The 19,723-nt window shown below is 37.9% G+C and overlaps 1 protein-coding gene and 2 non-coding genes across 3 annotated transcripts; all 3 read right to left on the bottom strand.

Annotated features, from left to right (window-relative positions):
• Positions 1-12,535: 12,535 nt before the first annotated feature.
• LOC143593724 (small nucleolar RNA snoR136) lies at positions 12,536-12,680 on the bottom strand. Its single transcript, XR_013146171.1, has one exon. It is a non-coding gene; the product is annotated as a small nucleolar RNA snoR136 (small nucleolar RNA).
• A 34-nt stretch (positions 12,681-12,714) lies between these two features.
• Positions 12,715-12,800, bottom strand: LOC143593683 (small nucleolar RNA SNORD25). Its single transcript, XR_013146157.1, has one exon. It is a non-coding gene; the product is annotated as a small nucleolar RNA SNORD25 (small nucleolar RNA).
• Positions 12,801-14,165: 1,365 nt separating this feature from the next.
• Positions 14,166-19,042, bottom strand: LOC143593335 (protein PMR5-like). The gene is made up of 5 exons (XM_077072998.1): positions 18,651-19,042; positions 18,065-18,236; positions 17,467-17,645; positions 16,398-16,556; positions 14,166-14,673 (listed from the first exon to the last, which is right to left on the bottom strand). Exons 1-5 carry the CDS (start codon positions 18,965-18,967, stop codon positions 14,343-14,345), a joined length of 1,158 nt encoding a protein of 385 aa, XP_076929113.1. The 5' UTR covers positions 18,968-19,042; the 3' UTR covers positions 14,166-14,342.
• Positions 19,043-19,723: the final 681 nt, after the last annotated feature.

The following is a 19,723-nucleotide window of genomic DNA, read 5'->3' as shown; positions in this document are numbered from 1 at the left end:
TGCATATATTTCAGAATCTAATATAATATAAGAAAGAGAAATCTGCAATTTGCCTCCCTGGTTTATATCGTCGCGCGATGGGTTAACCACTGAAAAAGAATTTGCGCATAATGGACCACTGGATTTCTCGGACAGGTTTTTTTGACTCCTACCGTTAGTTGACCTTCCTTTGACCTGTTAAAAATTGTTGAAATGACCCATTTACCCCTATATTTTCATCTTCATCATCTAACCCAGAAATTTACCTCAAGAACCCTATTTTTTAAATTTGAGGCTTTCTCAAATCTTGTTCAAAATCAACAATTCAAATTTCAAATCTTGTTCTAGAGTTATACTATAGCATATTTCTGATACATACAAGAATTTAGAAAAAGAAAATTATAAATCCGTTCTTGGTGTTCTTGGCATCTTCTCTCACACACAGTGTGTGTGTTTTTGGTATTTTAACCTAATATTGGGGAAAACATAAACGAATGAGATCTGTGGTCTAAATTGGCAACTGGATGGATGAATATTTAGGATTTATTATTATTATTATTATTAGTTTTAAATATCAATTAGTTTTAAAACATACACATGGTTTCTAATTATAGTTTATGCATCTCAAGACTCGGTCTCCTGTATTCTCTATATCCATGTTTTGTTTGACCTTTTTGAGTCTACAGTTTAACTTGACATTTGGAGAAAACTATTTTGTCTTATTTTAATGATAATCTTTCGTTGATTTAATTTTGTGAAGTTGAATATATTAATTATCACTAAAACCTCAATCAAACAATAATTTTAAAATATCAATTAGTTTTAAAACATACAGAGTGGGATGGTGGTGGACGGACGAAGGAGTGGGATGGTGGTGGACGGACGGAGAGAATGGAGCTTTCATCGCCACCATCGTCGTCGCCGTCGTGAAACCTAACACCGGCGCTGCTTCATCGGATTCATCAACATCGCCGTGAAACCTAACATCGCCGTCGCGACATCGGATTCATCAACACCGTCGAAACCTAACATCGCCGCCGTCACGCCGTCGTGAAACCTAACATCGCTTCATCGGATTCATCAACACGGTCATGAAACATAAGATCTCCGCCGTCGCGACGGGGGTGGAGGTTCGACGGGGGATGATGATGAGCAGCTTGATGATGATTATTATTATTATTAAGAGCCAAATGATGATGATGACTATTACTGCTTTAAATCTTAAACAAGGCTCGAATAATGATGATGATGATTATTAATGGCATAAACAACTGATATAGTTCAGGCACATTATTATTATTATTATTATATTATATTATTATTATTATTATTATTATTATTATTATTAAGAGATGATTACCAAAATGCCCTTGGCATCCGTCAGTCAACTGACGGTCAGCTGACGGTAGGAGTCAGAAGAACCCGCCGAAGAAACATAGGGGCCCAAAGTTCGCAAAATCTTTTTCAGGGGTTAACCCATCGCGCGACGATATAAACCAGGAAGACAAAATGCAGATTTCTCTATAAGAAATGAACATATTATTCCCTATATAAGGCACAATATGTTATATAAGTAGTAGCGATTGAGTTGAGATTGAAAGAATCCGATGGCCATACTTTATACAACTCTCATGTGGTTGTAGTTGTTGCCTCCAACACAAAGCTTCACATCTTGTGGATTTGGTTGTCTGCTAACTCCAACTACAATTCGTTATCTTATATAAATGGTCAAAATGGTACGAAAATATATAAAGATACCAAAATACATATATTTTATACGAGAGATATAAGTGTCCATATATGATTACGTGCTAGGTTACATAATCACATATTAGGTTTTATAATTGTGTACAATATATAATTATGTACCACTATATCACATGTAATCACTTACAAAGTTACATAATTACGTATAATCACACACCAGGTTTTATAATTACGCATCATTTAAAAATTTTCAGAAACTATAGCACTATTATACTCGAATTAAAGATACTAAAGTTTTGTATTTGAAGTGTTATTTCAAAAAAGTTAAATAAAATTTTAAAAAGTTATTTGAATTATAAGAAATGGTAGAAGTTTTAAAATTTTATTATTTGTTAAAAAAGCAAGCATAATCAATGATTATCAACTCGAATTCACTCCCAAAATGGTACATGTCGAGCTAGATTTGTAGATTTGCTTGTAAACTTAAATTCGAGTTGGAGAATAAGTATAGTCATGACTTGTATTCAACTCGAGTCTGTTCCTGGTTCGATGAGCTGACTTGTTTTTTATAATGCATGTGTATTTTTTATGCTACTTTTAAATATCAAGGTAACGATAATCTAAAATTACAAAAATTTTGAAATGTCATCATGAGCTAGCTATGTGGTCAAGGGGTTTTCTAGTTTACCCATCGTTCCCGGCTAGGTGGTCAATAGTATAACCATGAGCTAGCTCGCCACGCAACTAATTTTTGCCCATGTGGGCCCTAGGCAGACGACCATCCTACCCTCTTCTTAAGGTCGGCTTTGCGTTTTCAACTAAGTGGTTTCCTCTTGGGGAGATCTCTGGCTCAGTCCCTACTAAGTGCAAATTATGTAAATATGGGTGAGCATCACTAAGAAGTATTCTAACTTGGGGTAAGGAGAGGTTGGCAAGTGTTATCATGCTTTGACAGAGACATCGCTGTCACCGAGCTATCATCATTATAAATTTTTTACAAATATACAAGAAAAGTTGAAACTGAAAATTGAAAAATGTATATGTGGAAATTAAATAACTCAAGCTGAATTTTGAGCATCTTCTACAAAGTTAATGGCTTGGCCCATTAGGCCAGGTGTTATGGGCCATTTGATGTATCAAGTCAACCATCTTTTTAAGCAATAATGAAGGGAGGGGAGGTGTAATATCCCGTTTTTTATTTTCGGTTAATAAACGAAAGTATGAGTTATTATGAGTCGGGCTAGTGTTGGGTTAAATGGAATTGGGTTATGGACTTGGGTTAGAGGAAAAGAGGAAAGACCATGGGATAAGCCCATGATCCATAAATATGTAAACCATAAACACCACTTAATTCCTCATTTACACATATTTCATACACCATTCAAAACACACACTTAAGCCTTCTCTCTAGTCTCTCCTTATCTTAGCCGAAATCAAGAAGGGAACCAACCTCCGATCCAAGGTAATGATAGTATGATATTGTATGAGCTTAAACCCGTTAGATATAATCACGAAACGACGAGCCAACACCGTTAAACCGTTTAAGTCATGAGATCCGGGTGGAATCGGGTATAAACCGAACCTATGATGAGCTTAGGGGTCACCCTAGCTTAGATCTGGATCGAACGAGACGAATAACGGTGAAAAATGAGTTAAAACTCGTTTTTCCGGCGAATCCGCGGTTTTCCAGCGGCTCTCCGGCGGCGGCGCCGGAAAGTTAATACGAGGTAAAGAATGTCAGGGAATGTTCTGACAATCCCTGACCTAACCCTAGTTCGCTATGGGAACTTAACGAATTGGAAGATGATTCGTTAGTTGATTTTCATAAGGGAGCACAACGAACTAGCTCTAGTTCGTCTCTGATTCGTTAGGGGAAAAGAGTAACAAATTACCCTTGATTCTTTATGACCAGTTCGTTAGAAGAGATAACGAATTAGATGGACTAATTCATTATATGGAACTGATTCGTTAAGGAGTCCACTTCGTTAAAGGGTCCAATTCGTTATAGGAACCAGTTCGCTAAGATAAGCCAATTCGTTATGAACCAGTAACGAATTAGAAGTTTAACGGAATGACAAGAACAGTCCCTGGACTTAGAAAAGAATGATTTAATTACAAAGAAGCCCTTGGACTTTTATGTAACAACTCGGTTTTCAAACTACTAATTTATATCCGTCACACGACCCACTTTTACGTTCGGGTTATTTTATCAATTAAAAATATCGAGTTAATTAATTTTTATGATAATATTGTTAAATATCTATATTTTATATATTTATAACTTATACATTATGACATTTTTAACCCAAACTAGGACTATTACCTTAAAATGTTTCCATTCTCAATCTACAAGGATCAAATTTGCAAATATGTGAAAATGTTATTATATTACATCCTTTACCCATCTACCATCAGTCCAACTCGACCCGTATCGCAAACCCAAGACCCATTTGTTAACTTGGACCTCAATTATCGGGCTTTAACTTGGAAACTAAATCATGTGATGTGTTACTCCCATCAAATCGATCTTGCCGACAATATGAATTAGGAAAGTAGTTCAATTATAACGCGTATTTGACTAATTCGTTTCCGTCCAAAACCCGTTCATCCATATACAGTTCATCCGTCACCAAAACTCAATTAAACCTCCAGATATACTCTTCTCCACCTTGCGACCAATAACCCTAACACTAATTGCATTTTACCAGTTCATAATGATCCATACTCAACCGCGTTTGAGCCGTCAGCTTTAGGTCGTCGTTCACCATACATCCATCAGCGTATCAGGTAATTAAACATATATTTGAATTCGTCTTGATCCATATAGCATAAACCCTAACGTTAATTAAACCTAAAACAGCCTGATTAATCTATTTAGGAATTAGGGTTCTTGCGAATTTGGGGATTTTGTTAACTGTTGTATTTAATAATTAATCTGATATGTTAACCAACTAACACCCTATCGCAGCTAGCTCGGGTGTGTGCGTCCAGATCCAAGAACCGGCCAGGGGCGCGGGTTCGAGCCCCCTGGACAATATGTGCAATCTCCGAAGAGCGTTCACGTACTATCAACATTTCATACATACATTGTTCATACATCATACATATTCATACAAACGTCATTCATACATCACACATATCAATCATACCTTTAACTAACACTTGACGACACATGCAATATCCGAAGATCGTTCACGCACCGTCAAGCAATCGTCATACATAAATCATACAAGGCACACTTACCACCTAAGGTAAGTGTATTGACTATCACATCTAGTATGCTGTGACATTCGTCAATTTCAGGTTAACTCCGTTAACTCAACTCCGTTAATTCAAACTTAAAGATCATTGAATCTATAACGCACACCTCATTACATTTAAACTAGGGTTTAAATGACGCTTGACACTTACTACATGTGTAGTCTTTCGGGAATTGCACCGAAACGCAAACGAGTTGACGCAAACAATTGGTGAATAAACGAAAAACATCAAAACAATAATTATGTGATAATTATGTGTTAGACGTATGTGTTATGTGATAACATTTGTATAAACGTTAACTCAATGTGCTATAACTAGTTAATTAAGCTAGAAAAGTAACATTTGAAAGTTAAGGGACCAAAGTGTATTATATTATTATTATTAATATTAACCTAAACCCTAAACTCTCTTCTCTCTTCCTCTCATACCCGACGGCAGCCTAACCCCCCCTCCTTGCGATCGGCCCTCATACACACACATACTACCATTGTTTGATCTCATCTTTCACAATTGAAGCATCCTACACCCGATTCTAGTCATCTTCTACCTTCCCCTTGCTTATTTTTGTGCTTTGGAAGGTATAATTATAAACCCTAGAATCTGGAAATTATATACATGATGTTCATATGTCTTGTTTTGATTGAAAGATGTATTGATTGTTGAATTGATAGCTAGTATTGGTGTTATTGCATGTTAATCGTTTGTTTCTTGATTTTGAGTTCAAGTAAAACCCTAACCATGTATGTATGGTGTAATTGATGTGCATGGATAGTGGTTATGGTGTCTAGAGTGTCATATGAACGGATTATGGTCCATAGATAGTTAATAGGTTGAGTTTTGTTGCAAACAGTTTCTGGACAGATTGTGTTGTTGATGTTCAATTGACTGTAACGGGGTGTGAATGTGAAAATTGGTCGAAATAATTGATACTACAGTAAACTAGGTTGAGTCTAGTTTCTAAAGAATATAAATTTGCAATTTTTGAACGTGTAAAAGTTAACTTTTATGATTTTACAAAATCGTTGTGCAACTCTGAATTGTGAGACCTGCAGTTAGGTTATCTTGTAAATATTATATCTCATGAACTACGAGACCAATTGGGTTGGTTCCACTTCTGGAAGTTGAATTTTTGAGTTAGGAACCTAACCCAAGTGGTGTTGCATTTGTTGGATTTTTCGTTTAACGGGAATTTCAAATAACATTCTGTTACGCATAAATTTGACTGTTATGAGTTTGCTGTGGTAAATTGATCATTGTGAAAAATATATATGGAATAAAAATACAACAAAATATGTTCTGGAAACCTAACACATACATGCTTTTGTGATGATTTTTGGTAAATTAATTGAGATGCTATGATCGGTGGAATAGACTAGTTTTTCAAGTAGAATTCTGTCGATAAGAAAACTAGTTGCTGAATTTTGTAAAAGTTGCATGAAACATGGTAATTGCTAATTGATTGTCGTGTTTTGACCAAATTGCCCTTGCGGAGAATAATTGCTAGTTAATTGTTATAATTTGACCAAATTGCCCCTGCGGGGAATAGTTGCTAGTGATGTACATTATTAATACATGACACGTAAATAATTGTTCACACTTGTATCGTATCACAAATGTACTTGTTAAGTCACACACGATTCACAAACAAACACGAAACGTATCTTGTGCTTAGGAATTATGTGCCGGGTCTGGAGACTCGATATTAGTTCCGATACTTAGAAAATCTCCTTGTTGTTTTAGAACGCTAGAGAGAGTTTTCTGTGACGCGCATCACTTGGTGATTTATTTTGGGAATTCTTCACAAACAGTGAGTTTCACTTACCCCTTTAAACTGTTTTAAACGCTTTTCACTTGGGGGAGATAACATACTCCGAAAAACGCATTTAAGATTTTGTTAGTAAATTATATATCACTTGTAAAGGCTAAGTGGCAAACGAAACAACTGAAGTCCTACACATCGAACCGGTTAATATTGGATAATAACGAGTCACTGTTGAGTAGTACTACTGGGTTTGACAAACCCCACCCAACGCTAAACTCGACTGGAGGTCGAGTGGGTGTAATTTTGGCTAACACGTACCATGGTCTGGATGACCTGGTGGCAAGGCACTTGATAAACAGTCAGCTTCGGTGTCGAACACTTAGTAATACTTGTTGTATAGGCTAGCTACCTATCGATATATAATTGATTTAACACTATCTGGTAACGCAAAACGCTGAACGCAAAACGCTGAACGCAAAACGCAAAACGCTTTATTTTATATAAACTTGTGAACTCACCAACCTCGTGTTGACACTTTTAGTATGTTATTCTCAGGTAGCCGAGGCGGGCGCGCGGTATAGGATCATGCATGGTTTTTGAACATTCTGATACGCAAACATGTTTTTAACTATTATTACTTGGGTTTTTAAGTCGTCCTGCGTGACGCAACTTTTGTCTTTTGGTTTTTACGCTTCCGCACTTAATTTCATTTAAACGTTTTTATGGTTTGACTATAACTAATGGTTCCGATCCTGTTAGTTCACACCCTCTAACGGTAAAACTCCGTTAGTGGATTTTGAGGGTGTGACAGATTGGTATCAGAGCCATTGGTTATAGCGAACTAGAAGCTGCATGCATACTAGACTATAACCGCGACGACCCATTAGTTATAATGATACGCACTGCATATGTTTGTGTAGTCTTTGTTATCTAATCTCTTTACCTCTTTCCCTCATACGCGCGCGCATACACGGCTTACCTGTAGGGATGTCGACGCCACCATCATCACCATCCGATCCGATGACTCATGCTCCTGGGAAGGAATCGCAATTACCTACCTCATCGCCACCCGTGTAATCTCGGAACTCGAAGCTCCTGCACCGAAGAGGTACCGCTTATCCGGAGGCATGTACGAAAACGAAGTTAGTTGGGATTGGTACCCTAATATGATCAGGCGTATGGTCTATCGTGAACAAGTTCCCCCATTACCTCACCCGAACCATCCTGCTTACCCCAACACCCTACCACCAATAATCGAACCTGTAGAGCGTGTTCTCGCAGCTGTTGTTTCTTGTTTGGAGCATGACGTTGATTAGATGCGCTATACGAGAGCGAACGTATCCGGACTGTTAAAGGATGGAACCGAAACTAAAGAGGAAATTTCCCGCCTGACAGCGGCGATGAAGGAAATGCAAGAGGCTAGTGATCAACAGATGAAGATTATGAGAAAAATGCAAGCCGAGATGATAGACTTGCAAGAACAACTCCAAGTAGCAAGGACTCGAACCGAGATAGCTTTAGAGCGTTGCGATGTCTTACAAATGCAAATTGCTCAGAACGCAGCCGAACCTGAGGCAGAGCCTGAAGAGGAACCCGAAGAAGATCCCGAAGAGGAACCTGAGGAGGATCCCGAGGAAGATCCCGAGGAGGAACCCGAAGAAGAACTGGAGGAAGAACCAGCTGAGGAGGAGGCACACTCAGAGGTGTCCTCAGATGATGACATCTAGTGATGATAACACCTAGATGGAAGAAACGCTGGACACGGACGTGGTAACATCAACTGGACTGCAGCAGAACTCCAAACTCTGCTGAACGACCATGCGGCGGCCGCTCTAGCCGCACATGTTCAAAACCAAGCTGGAGGTCCAATTGGAACGTGTACCTTCAAGAATTACCTTGACTGCAAGCCCAGTACGTTTAAGGGCACTGAGGGAGCTATAGGCTTCCTGCGTTGGGCTGAGAAGCCTGAATCGGCGTTTGAAATGTGTAATTGTCCCCCTGCCAGTAGGGTCAAATTTGCTGCTGGAACACTTGAAGATTCTGCCCTCACTTGGTGGAATTCAAACGTGCAGATCCTTGGATTGGAACTGGCTAACGCTATGAACTGGGAGGAGTTCAAAAACATGATGCGAGAAGAGTACTGTCCGAGAGAGGAGATTGCAAAGTTGGAATCCGAGTTTTGGTTATTGAAAATGGTGGGTTCAGAAATCGAAGCCTACACCACCCGTTCTCACGAGTTAGCTGTGATGTGTCCACGGATGGTAGACCCGCCGAGTAAGAGGATTGAAATGTATATTGATGGGTTAGCACCGCAAATTCAGGGCATTGTGACATCTTCCAGACCAGCCACGATTCAACAAGCGATCCGGTTAGCTCACAAACTGACGGATCAAGCAGTGACCCAAGGTGCGCTACCACCTAGGGGTTCAACCACTAAAGCCCTTGACAACCCGAGCACTGACAACAACAACAACAACAACAACCCGAGCAATGGAAAAAAAAAGTTTGACAACACCAGATCCTCATCCTCGAACCCCCCACAGCAACAACACTACCGTAAGCCCGAACTCACTCGGGGCTTCAACAATCAGGGTCACAACAACAATAACAACGGTGGCGGGCAGGATTCGAGCGGATATGCTGGGAAATATCCAAAGTGCAACAGGTGTAATTATCATCATGCTGGGCCGTGTGACCGTGTCAAGTGTCTGAGATGCGGAAAGATTGGTCACCAGGCAAAGGAATGTAGAGGAGACCTTGCGGCAAAGGGTGCTCCTAAACCACCTATGACGACGAAGGGATGTTTCGAATGTGGGCAGGAAGGTCATTTCAGGAAAGATTGTCCCAAGCTGAAACATAACGACAACAATGGAGGTAATGGAAGTGGCAGTGGTGGTGGAAACAATGGTAAAGGAAGAGCTTTTGTTATTGGGTCGGGTAAAGCCCGCAATAATCCGTACGTGGTGACTGTTAAGTTCCCTGTGAACGATTGTTTTGCTTCTGTATTGTTTGACACTGGAGCTGATAGGAGTCTTGTGTCGAAAGCCTTTAGTCAACTCTTAGACTTAACTCCAACCCCGTTAGATGCTAAGTTTCCAGTAGAATTAGCCGACGGAAAGTCTGTAGAAACGACTCATGTACTTGCGGGATGTAAGTTAAAACTGTCAGGTCATATTTTTGATATCGACCAGATACCTTTTACGCTTGGTAGTTTCGATGTCGTTGTCGGCATGGACTGGTTATCCGAGAACCGAGCGGAGATTATATGTCACGACAAGATAGTCCACATTACTACCCCTTCCGGCGAGATCATTTTGATCCGGGGCGAGAGAAGCGGCATGACCACCAGCGTCATTACCCTCATGAAGGCGCAGAAGTATCTACGAAAAGGTCATCCGGCAATTTTGGCGCAGATTGTTGAGAAACCCGCGGAGGAGAAGCAAATTGAAGAGATACCGATTGTGCGAGATTTTCCGGAAGTTTTCCCGGAGGATTTGCCTGGACTGTCTCCTATACGACAAGTCGAATTCCAAATCGAGTTGACACCCGGTGCAGCACCCATAGCACGAGCCCCGTATCGGCTCGCACCGGCGGAGCTTCAGGAGTTGTCCACCCAGTTGCAAGATTTGTTGGATAAGGGTTTTATCCGACCTAGCTCATCGCCATGGGGAGCCCCTGTCTTATTTGTTAGAAAGAAGGACGGGACTTTCCGCATGTGTATCGACTACCGGGAGTTGAACAAGGTGACGGTCAAGAACCGTTATCCTTTACCCCGAATTGATGATCTGTTTGACCAGCTCCAAGGATCGAGTTACTACTCGAAGATCGATCTGCGGTCTGGTTACCATCAATTAAGAGTGCGCGAGGAAGATATTTCAAAGACGGCTTTCAGAACACGGTATGGTCACTACGAGTTTTCGGTTATGCCTTTTGGCCTAACCAACGCACCAGCCGTATTTATGGATCTTATGAATCGAGTATGCAAGGCGTACCTCGACAAGTTTGTTGGTGCATTTTGTGACCGTCGCTATGCAATTCTGATAAGCGGAAACGAAGGACGAAGTTAGAACAACTTCGCCATAGGCGAAGTTGTAACAACTTCTGCCATAGGCGAAGTTAGAACAACTTCGCCATAGGCGAAGTTATAACAACTTCGCCTACAGGCCCAAGCCCGCGAAGTTTATATATGTATATGTGTGTCTTGTTTAGGTTTGAGTATTCAGAAAGTTAGAGTTTTGAGTGTTCAGTTCAATTGTCTAGAGAGAAACCGAGAGGCAGAGTCGTGTGGGACGGCCCGAGGTAGAGCTCACCTCGGGTCGGCCGTGTCTTTGTTTTCGTGTTTGGTATGTAACGAGTTATGATTATGATATAAAAGATCTGCAGATGTGTTTATCCCATTCGTGTGTTTGTTCGTGTGTTTGTATGTGTGTAATCGTGTTCTTCGTCTTCTACACCATTAAACGAGTCTAGGAGGATTCCGCACTCCTAGACCTCGTGCGGATCTCGTATCGATCAGCGACGCCCCGGGGGGACTTACATGTGGTATCAGAGCATTAGTTTCTTATGCTATGGTTCGAGATCTGGGTTTTGGTGTTTCTGGCACGTTTCTGATGCGTTTTTGGCCGAACAGCCGCCGTAGGCGAAGTTATTGGGGTTCAGGCGAAGTTGTCGCTTAAATTTTAGAGTTTAGGCGAAGTTATCTGCCAGGCGAAGTTGTGGACAGGCGAAGTTATGGACAGGCGAAGTTAAGGAGGGGCGAAGTTGACTTTTAGGCGAAGTTAAAAAAAAAAAATTGTTTGGAGTTTTCGTCTGTATGGCCAGGTGTACACGATTATTGTGAGACCGAAGACGTTGTTCCGTCAACGAGTGAAACTTGTTATCTCTTGGTATTACGTGTGAACAAATACGTGTCAACTCTGGATTTGGAGTTGAGGTTGTGAATGAGATATTGATTGAAACTGGATATTGACACATATTTGCGTTGTGCACACCTGAGAACCAGCCTCCTTAACAAGCTTACCTGGAGACACGTACATGAGTTATATGCATAGACCACCATATCCAACTAAGACAAGTGTGTACGGGAGATAACCTTGCTATAATATCTAGATCATCTAAATTATTATTATTATTATTGTTATTATTATTATTTATTATATAATTTAAAACTTCGGGGCCGCAAAGCCTTCATTAGACCACTTTGCGGCACCTAAATGGTGGTACGTTTTTCTTTCTGTATTAGTTTGTTTTAGTTACGATAGCGTGACGAAATACGACGGAAACCGACCGAATTCGTATATATTGATCACATTTTGTTTTAGTTCCAGTATCATAACGAAAACCGATCAAATGTTGATTTTCGTTTCTTTTGAATTTAGGTACCGTGACTAACATGACGAAAACTAACCGAATTCGCGTAGACTCGCTGCCACAACACCTATGATCGAAAATGGTCAGGGAATTACCTATGGTCGAGTTTACCAACCGACTCTGTTTGGGTTTTATCAACCTGCCAGGCGCAACACATCCGGAAAAGCACTAGTTTAATACAAACCTAAAATCGCTTAAGTACTTTCCATGGATTTTTCATCAAACAACAATACCAAAAATCAAGATTTCAAATGATGAAAATTACATATCTTGCGTCGATTTGATTAGAGAATCATAAACACAACTCAATTTCTTGTTCTATACCTTCAATTTTATAAAAATCAAGTCCTTTTTTTTTCTTCATGTCTAGAACTCACACAAACATGTCAAAAAATAAAACAAGAAAAACATTCATAACAAAAATTGTAAAGCCAAAAAATACAACAATTAATTTGCAGATGTAGTTTCCCAACGTCCAAATGCAACATTAAACGTAACACCGGATAGCGAGGGGAACATATTTATCTAGGCTTCACTTCATAGATTAATGGAAACACTAATTAGTTTAACCAAAATCTCATCCTCATATTAAAAAAGCCACAAATTGCTCAAATAAAAGGATTCAAAATAATAAATTTGACTCAGTCCCTTAGATGTTCATAATAAGTTGCGATCATGCTCGCAAATCATTACAGGTCTGTATTGGCTCATCACTATCAACTCCTCAACAAATCGTATACGTATTAAATCCCAATATCATACTGTAACATTTTTTTTTGTACTTTTAATTGTACTTGAATTGATCTGTACCTAACCAAAAAAATTGTTACGACAACAGTAAAAACATGTTAAAAATCAAGTAACGGTTCAGTATAGTATCGGTATTGTACCTATGTAGCTGCTACAATGTGTTGTTCAACAAAAATCAATTGAAAATTATAATAAAATTTGAAACAGCACAACTGATGTTGCTTCTAGGGAACGAGTCAGACAGAAACTGAATAAATTCATGCCGACCAGATAAGGGAAGCCATAAAAATATATGAACAGACAGGAAAACATGTTTTGGTGTTTAACCTAACTGGGAGTTAAGAGTTAGTTAAGATTATGTGGAAGAGACGGCTTGTTAAATAGAGTTTGAACTAGTTAATCTGACGGTTGAGATTAATGTTTAGAAATAGACGGCTGGGAGAGAGACAATTACGAATTCAAAGGCCCAATCAATATGATACGCAGTTATGATGAATACAAAGGCCCAGATATCATGTGGATAGATGATTAGATGATATTATAGTTGTGACTTGTGAATAATAAGGCCCAAACTATTTTATATAACACATACTAAAACAAATGACTAGACTTGAGACCGGATTGTTAAAAAGCTTAACTGAGGGCGTTTATTATTTAAATCGCACCCGAAAACTCAAAATTCTATTCAACCATAATTCGTGTTTGGGTTTTGTACATTCGAGTGAGGTCCTTACCTGAACGGCTGAACTTGATTTTAATTTGGTTTTCGAGTGGAGTTTAATTCATTTAATTTCAAACTGAACCACCTGATTATTCGAATTAGAATTATATAAGATTGTTTTTTTTTGGACAAAAAAAATGCTTATGTAAAACCAAATTTGAACCTTTGGATCTAAATCAGTTCGAATTATGTTTAGAAGTTTTCAAAAAACCTAATAACCCAAGATCAACCCGATGAACACCGTAGCTTGAACAAAATCGAGCATAAACAAACTTGAGACAACATTGAAGCTAATTTTAGAAAAATGGGTATGTGCCTTATGTACTGAGCATGGAAGACTCGCAAGCCTAAAGGGGCATATTATTTGAGTAAATAAAATAATTTTATAAGTTATATAATCGCAAAATAAATGTTACATAGTATGTTTACATTTAAACTATAAAAATAATTTTATATGTATGTAAGTACAATTAAATGATTAGTAACTAATAAAACTGGACGAGTTTAAAAATCAGCCACGAGCCATACTCGAGCTCTTTTCATTGAAACAAGCCAAACTTGAGTTTAGACGAGTTTAGTTGCAGCTAATTTACACCATTAAATACAAAATATATAAGATTAAAAAGCAGCTACCAAATTCTTTAAAACTCGCACACAAATTACACTTGATTGAAGGTGCATAAAATGTTTATAAAAGTTCTAAAAACCATAACCTTAATTCAACCTAAGAAAAAAAAATAACTATTATACATTTTTATAAACCACCTATACACGCAAATCATACACATAATGCTAGAACAACAAAGCAGTGTAAAAGAGTTGGTTCCATGTGTCAGGCAAGCCAGGAAGACACCAATGACTACAATCAGCCGAGTGGTCCGGGTTAGCCCGTTGACGCGGGCTTAAATCACCCGAGTAAATTGATGGATGTGCATCTTTTCTCATCGCTGACAAGGTTGTAATATCTAGTATATATGCCGGGTATTTCATTTCCCGAATCACTGTGTCAATGACCCTCATTTGACCCGGGTAGATCCCCGGGTGGGTGGACCCGCTCATCGGGCTTGTCTCACCGTAACAACTTTTTCCAATGCTCGTGGCACCGACGCTCCATTCTGATGGGCTGTAAAGGTTCCACAGATGAGTCAGCTATTCATTATGGCACAAGAAGTTGGAAAAACCGTTGATTGATTCAATGCAGAAAAAAGGTAACACGCAAGAGATGCAATGTGTGAATAACATCAACCACTTAATTAATTTGTTATTCTATATTGGATAACTTTACCACCTATAACATTTTAAGTGTTTGTGTATTTTATTGTTTTATATTATAATTCATTTTAACTAACATATTATATAACACGTATTCCTTTGTTACTTTTATGCAATGCTATATATGATAGACCAAAAGTTGCAGCGTTTTGTGCTGATCAGTCTGACAGGTTAAATCTTAAAAAACAGGACGGTTTTGCTTAATGCCTTAATGTATGCAATGTTATTATCTAAATATAGTAAAACACAAAGTTGGTGTCACAGTAATCTGATTGGGCCACATAGCGCTCTGTCATTGGACCATGCTATTTGTTTTTTCCCTTATGTTTTAGTTTTGACACCGTAACGAATATAACGAAAATGACCGATATTGTATATACTTGCCGCCTCAACGCCGGGAGTGACAAGACTCGGGTTTTGCCAACGTCCGAGTTTTACCGACGATGCCACCTCACCTGTTCACCTCGATTTTTTTATATTTGTTTAGTTCTGATATCGTAACAAACATAACCGAAACTGATCGAATTCACTTCGACTCACTTTCTCAACGCCAAGGACCAACAACGTTTGGGTTTTACTAACACCGGAGTTTTACTGACCAAATACACGTCGTTTTAAATTTTTTGTTTTAATACGTTAATCTTTTATATATTGGTTCGATGAATTTATGGCACCGTTACCAACGTAACTGATACCTACCGAATTCTTGTCGTCGCACCATCGCAACTCGGGTTTTACCGACCGAATAAACATTGTTTTACCTGCGCTATAAGAGTGCCGCTATATTTTTCTAGGTTTTATTCAAACTATGTTAATTCGACGAATATTTTTTTAGGTTTTGTTCCGACACCATAATGAACGTAAACAATACCGACCGAATTCTCATTACTCGTCACTACAACGTCCGAGTTCGCGCAAAGCGCGAGTAAATTACTAGTTAAACACTATGATCAAATTCTACAAGTATCGAAGAGATTATATTTAATTGGGCTTAGGCTCGCTAAAATTTAACCTCACAGGAGAGGAGCCCGTTAATATAAATTCGAGATTCTGACTTTAGTATCATAGGGTGGTCTTTGTACCCAATCTAACGAGCTATTTTGATTCCGTATCGGCCCAAATATAAATTCCTTCATATCTAATAACGAAAAGTCAAGTTGTGCTTCTTCGTTAGATCCAGTCCCGCTTCACCTAACCCGTTCCCGATTTAATGCGGGTTGATCATCGTGTCTTAAGCGGCTATCTTAAAGTTTCTTGTTTAACCGGTCCTACTAATCATATTAAAGGTGAACTTTAAATTGGCACCTAACATACATAGTAACATCCAAAAGTCATATAATTGTGGCTAGAAATTAGGGGCTATAATAATGGACCCAAATTGAAGTTTTGAACAGCTACTTATTGGTTAACCCATTAGGCCATTATGGTTGATGGGCCATCCTATGGATCTACCAGCCGACACTATCCTTTTCTCACGTTTATTTACCAACATATTTAGTTTTTTTATTATTTATAACTTAAATACAAAATGTTGATAATAATGCATTTGTACCATGTCAGATTAGAAATACGTACTTGTAGTGAGTTGGGGAAACGGATTGGAAGAATATTCGGGTGTTAGTGGATTCAACATGTGAATCAGCCCATTGGGCCCATGTTTTCAGGGCTGTGTCCAGTGCAACCACCCGATCCATATCTTCATAAAAAGACCCACCAGACTCCATCCTGTCCCACCTGCATCACCACCAAGTTAATACTCAAGTTAATACTATTGCTAGGTTATGATAGACTTATAGACCCGTGTATTACATACTTATACTGATTGAATAATAAAAACGATATGATTCATAAACATGTAAATGCTTTTAAAAAAGTGATGTAACGGTTGAATAATGAAAGAAATGTTCGGCTTATGTAAATGTTAGATGAACTAACTCAACTTTTCTTTTTAAATAAAACGTTTTATGAAACGAATTTAGGGAAATCATTATTATTCGATATGAGAGAGAGAGAGAGAGAGAGAGAGAGAGAGAAACGAAAAGAAAAAAAAATTATGTAAAAAAATGTAGTATATAAGTATTGATTTAGAAATCTTTATTTTTTTAACCGTTACTAGCGTACACCTATCAAATCAACATAGGTACCGCCAAGTCAAATTATTATATGTGTTTATAAAACTAAATTATTATATTCCACTAAGTTAATACGAGAATTAAAAGAAACATTGTTAAATCTTTTTTTTATCGACAATTTACAAATTTTTATATTTTTGCATATAGATATACATGTCATGTACCAAAAGGCCCTTGGATTGACGGTACTAAAGAGTTAGGATAATGTTTACCCTTTTTAAAAGTTGTGAGTTCGAGTCTTGTGATTATTAGTAATTTGAAAGTAGAAATAGAGTATATGAGTTACTAAAACAAATGGTATGTGTGTCATGTACAAAACATGTTTTTTAAATATTTAGGTTTTATAGATTAACAAAATTTGATCATAAACCTTCTTTAGTTTTAAGAAAAAATAAATATTGCAACTTCAACGAATTTTTACATAGCAAAAAATTAAATAATATATTTGTTCCTCGTGTTTTGTTACTTTTGTAACATACCCTACAATATATAAAAATAATAAAAGTACCAACCCTTGAAGTGAGCCTTTATGAGTCCACCAATGACCGGTGTTAAACAATAACACGTCGGCAGCCATCCATGCCTTTGAATTCTTCGTTATATCCTCTAACTTAAGCACTCTACGCCCACCAACGGCATCAATATCCACCAAATACGGTGCCCGGTAAAATGACACATCCACCCCATATTCCTAAATTCATTATCACCAAATTCCAATCAATAAATTTCACTCTTGCCTCTCGTGTCCGTAAAAAGTAAAAACTAGAGCATCAAATCAAAGTCGTTTAGTTTGTGTATTTTTAAGTTTTATCTTATTTGTTTTTTTTTAAATTAATTTCACACTACACAACCGAGCTCTAGCCGAGCTTTGGCACATTTAAGGTACTACACGAGCTCGATCTAAGCTTAGACTTGCTTAAGAGTTTTCTAAAAACATATACTCCATAATTTAATTATATATGTCAAAACAAAACGAGCTCAAGCTCAAGTAACTAGTAAGTCAAAACAAAACGAGCTTGAGCTCTAGTAAGTCAACACGATCTCGAGTTTGAGATCGGCTAAACTTATTTACACACCATGATAAAATTTTTAAATAATTAAACACTTTACCAGAAACTTAAATGTGGAGAGCGGATCCCCTAAAATTTTCTTGGTGGGCGTCCCGTGCACCGCTGACCACGTCATACAAATCAACGACTCCCATTGGTTCTTACCCAGAGAATCTCCCACGAACATCACTGTCTTCCCTCTCATTTTCGTAAGAAAATCCAGACCGTTGAATCTGGTAAATAAATAATACCAATCGTTATTTCTTAATATCAACTTTTTCAACTTACAATTAACTGATTTACCAGAATTGGGTTACGAAATTAACCTGAAAATATATTTTAAAATCATAAAAAGTTATACGCATTGCCATGTAATTTGTCAAATAATGTTTTCGTTATTTAATCCAATCATATTAAGAGATTTTCTTTTACAATTTTAATACAGGGACTATTATAATAAAAACAAAAAATATGTTATTCTTTATTTACGAAATACTGTGTAGAAACTTTTCCGAGAAATAACAAAAAAAATATGCTACGTGTAAAAAATGGTTGAGAGACTTTTACTAGAAAAAAAAAGTACATTTGCCCGAATTTATCAACTCCTATAATTAAATGATTAACCAGAATTGGGATACGAAATTAACCTGGGTAGCTCACAATTGGCGGGTTTCCATCGATACTTGAGGTAATTTGAGTCGGGTCGGCCATACATTTGGCAATTGAACTCGGCGTCAATAATGCCAGGACAAGCAGAAGCGTTGTAAATCGGGTAAGATTCGTCATGAACCCATGAGCCCATGAACAAAGCACATTTGGATTGGTTCGACTGACGGATTGGCTGCCTATATCCACCATGTTTGTTGATAGGATGAACTGGTCTTAGTGATGAAGCTAACAACACAAAGTTGAAAGATAACAAGGATAATAGTAGAAGATATACAGAAGGATTGAATATGGCCATTGAAGAAAGATGTGTGTAATGTGGTGGGAATGTTATGGGATGAAGAAGGTGAAAAATTAAAGAAAGGAATTTGGATGGATTGTTAACTTCTTCTATGCATGTGAATTGAGTAAAGTTTAGGATGATGTTATGCTTCATGTATCTCGTGGATATATAGTAGGAGTTTGGTTTGGAATAAATCAAAATTAAAATAAAATGATATTGTAGTAATTTTATTATAGAAAATTGATTTTTTATTTTCTGAATGTGATTCTTGACTTATTTAGTTAAGATTATCATAGCCTTAGTTGTGAGTTATGACTATCTATAATAATAATAATAAAATTTTTGCAATTTTTTTTATTTCTTGTACACATTAATTATGGTGTTTTCTAATTATGCTGGGCCGTGTGACCGTGTCAAGTGTCTGAGATGCGGAAAGATTGGTCACCAGGCAAAGGAATGTAGAGGAGACCTTGCGGCAAAGGGTGCTCCTAAACCACCTATGACGACGAAGGGATGTTTCGAATGTGGGCAGGAAGGTCATTTCAGGAAAGATTGTCCCAAGCTGAAACATAACGACAACAATGGAGGTAATGGAAGTGGCAGTGGTGGTGGAAACAATGGTAAAGGAAGAGCTTTTGTTATTGGGTCGGGTAAAGCCCGCAATAATCCATACGTGGTGACTGTTAAGTTCCCTGTGAACGATTGTTTTGCTTCTGTATTGTTTGACACTGGAGCTGATAGGAGTCTTGTGTCGAAAGCCTTTAGTCAACT

The sequence above is a fragment of the Bidens hawaiensis genome, unplaced genomic scaffold, assembly GCF_021521415.1.
Source record: "Bidens hawaiensis isolate Kalapana, Puna unplaced genomic scaffold, B.hawaiensis_p1.1 tig00001685_1, whole genome shotgun sequence".
Lineage (NCBI taxonomy): Eukaryota > Viridiplantae > Streptophyta > Magnoliopsida > Asterales > Asteraceae > Bidens > Bidens hawaiensis.
This window is presented reverse-complemented; position numbering and strand designations above follow the sequence as displayed.

What these genes read in the sequence shown, in the direction of transcription:
- LOC143593335 (XM_077072998.1), bottom strand. Translation starts at nt 18,967, where the DNA reads ATGGCCATATTCAATCCTTCTGTATATCTTCTACTATTATCCTTGTTA. An exon ending in GCCAATTGTGAGCTACCCAG is followed by an intron (nt 18,237 to 18,650) that starts GTTAATTTCGTA and finishes TTTATTTACCAG; the next exon opens with ATTCAACGGTCTGGATTTTC. An exon ending in CATAAAGGCTCACTTCAAGG is followed by an intron (nt 16,557 to 17,466) that starts GTTGGTACTTTT and finishes GTGGTGATGCAG; the next exon opens with GTGGGACAGGATGGAGTCTG.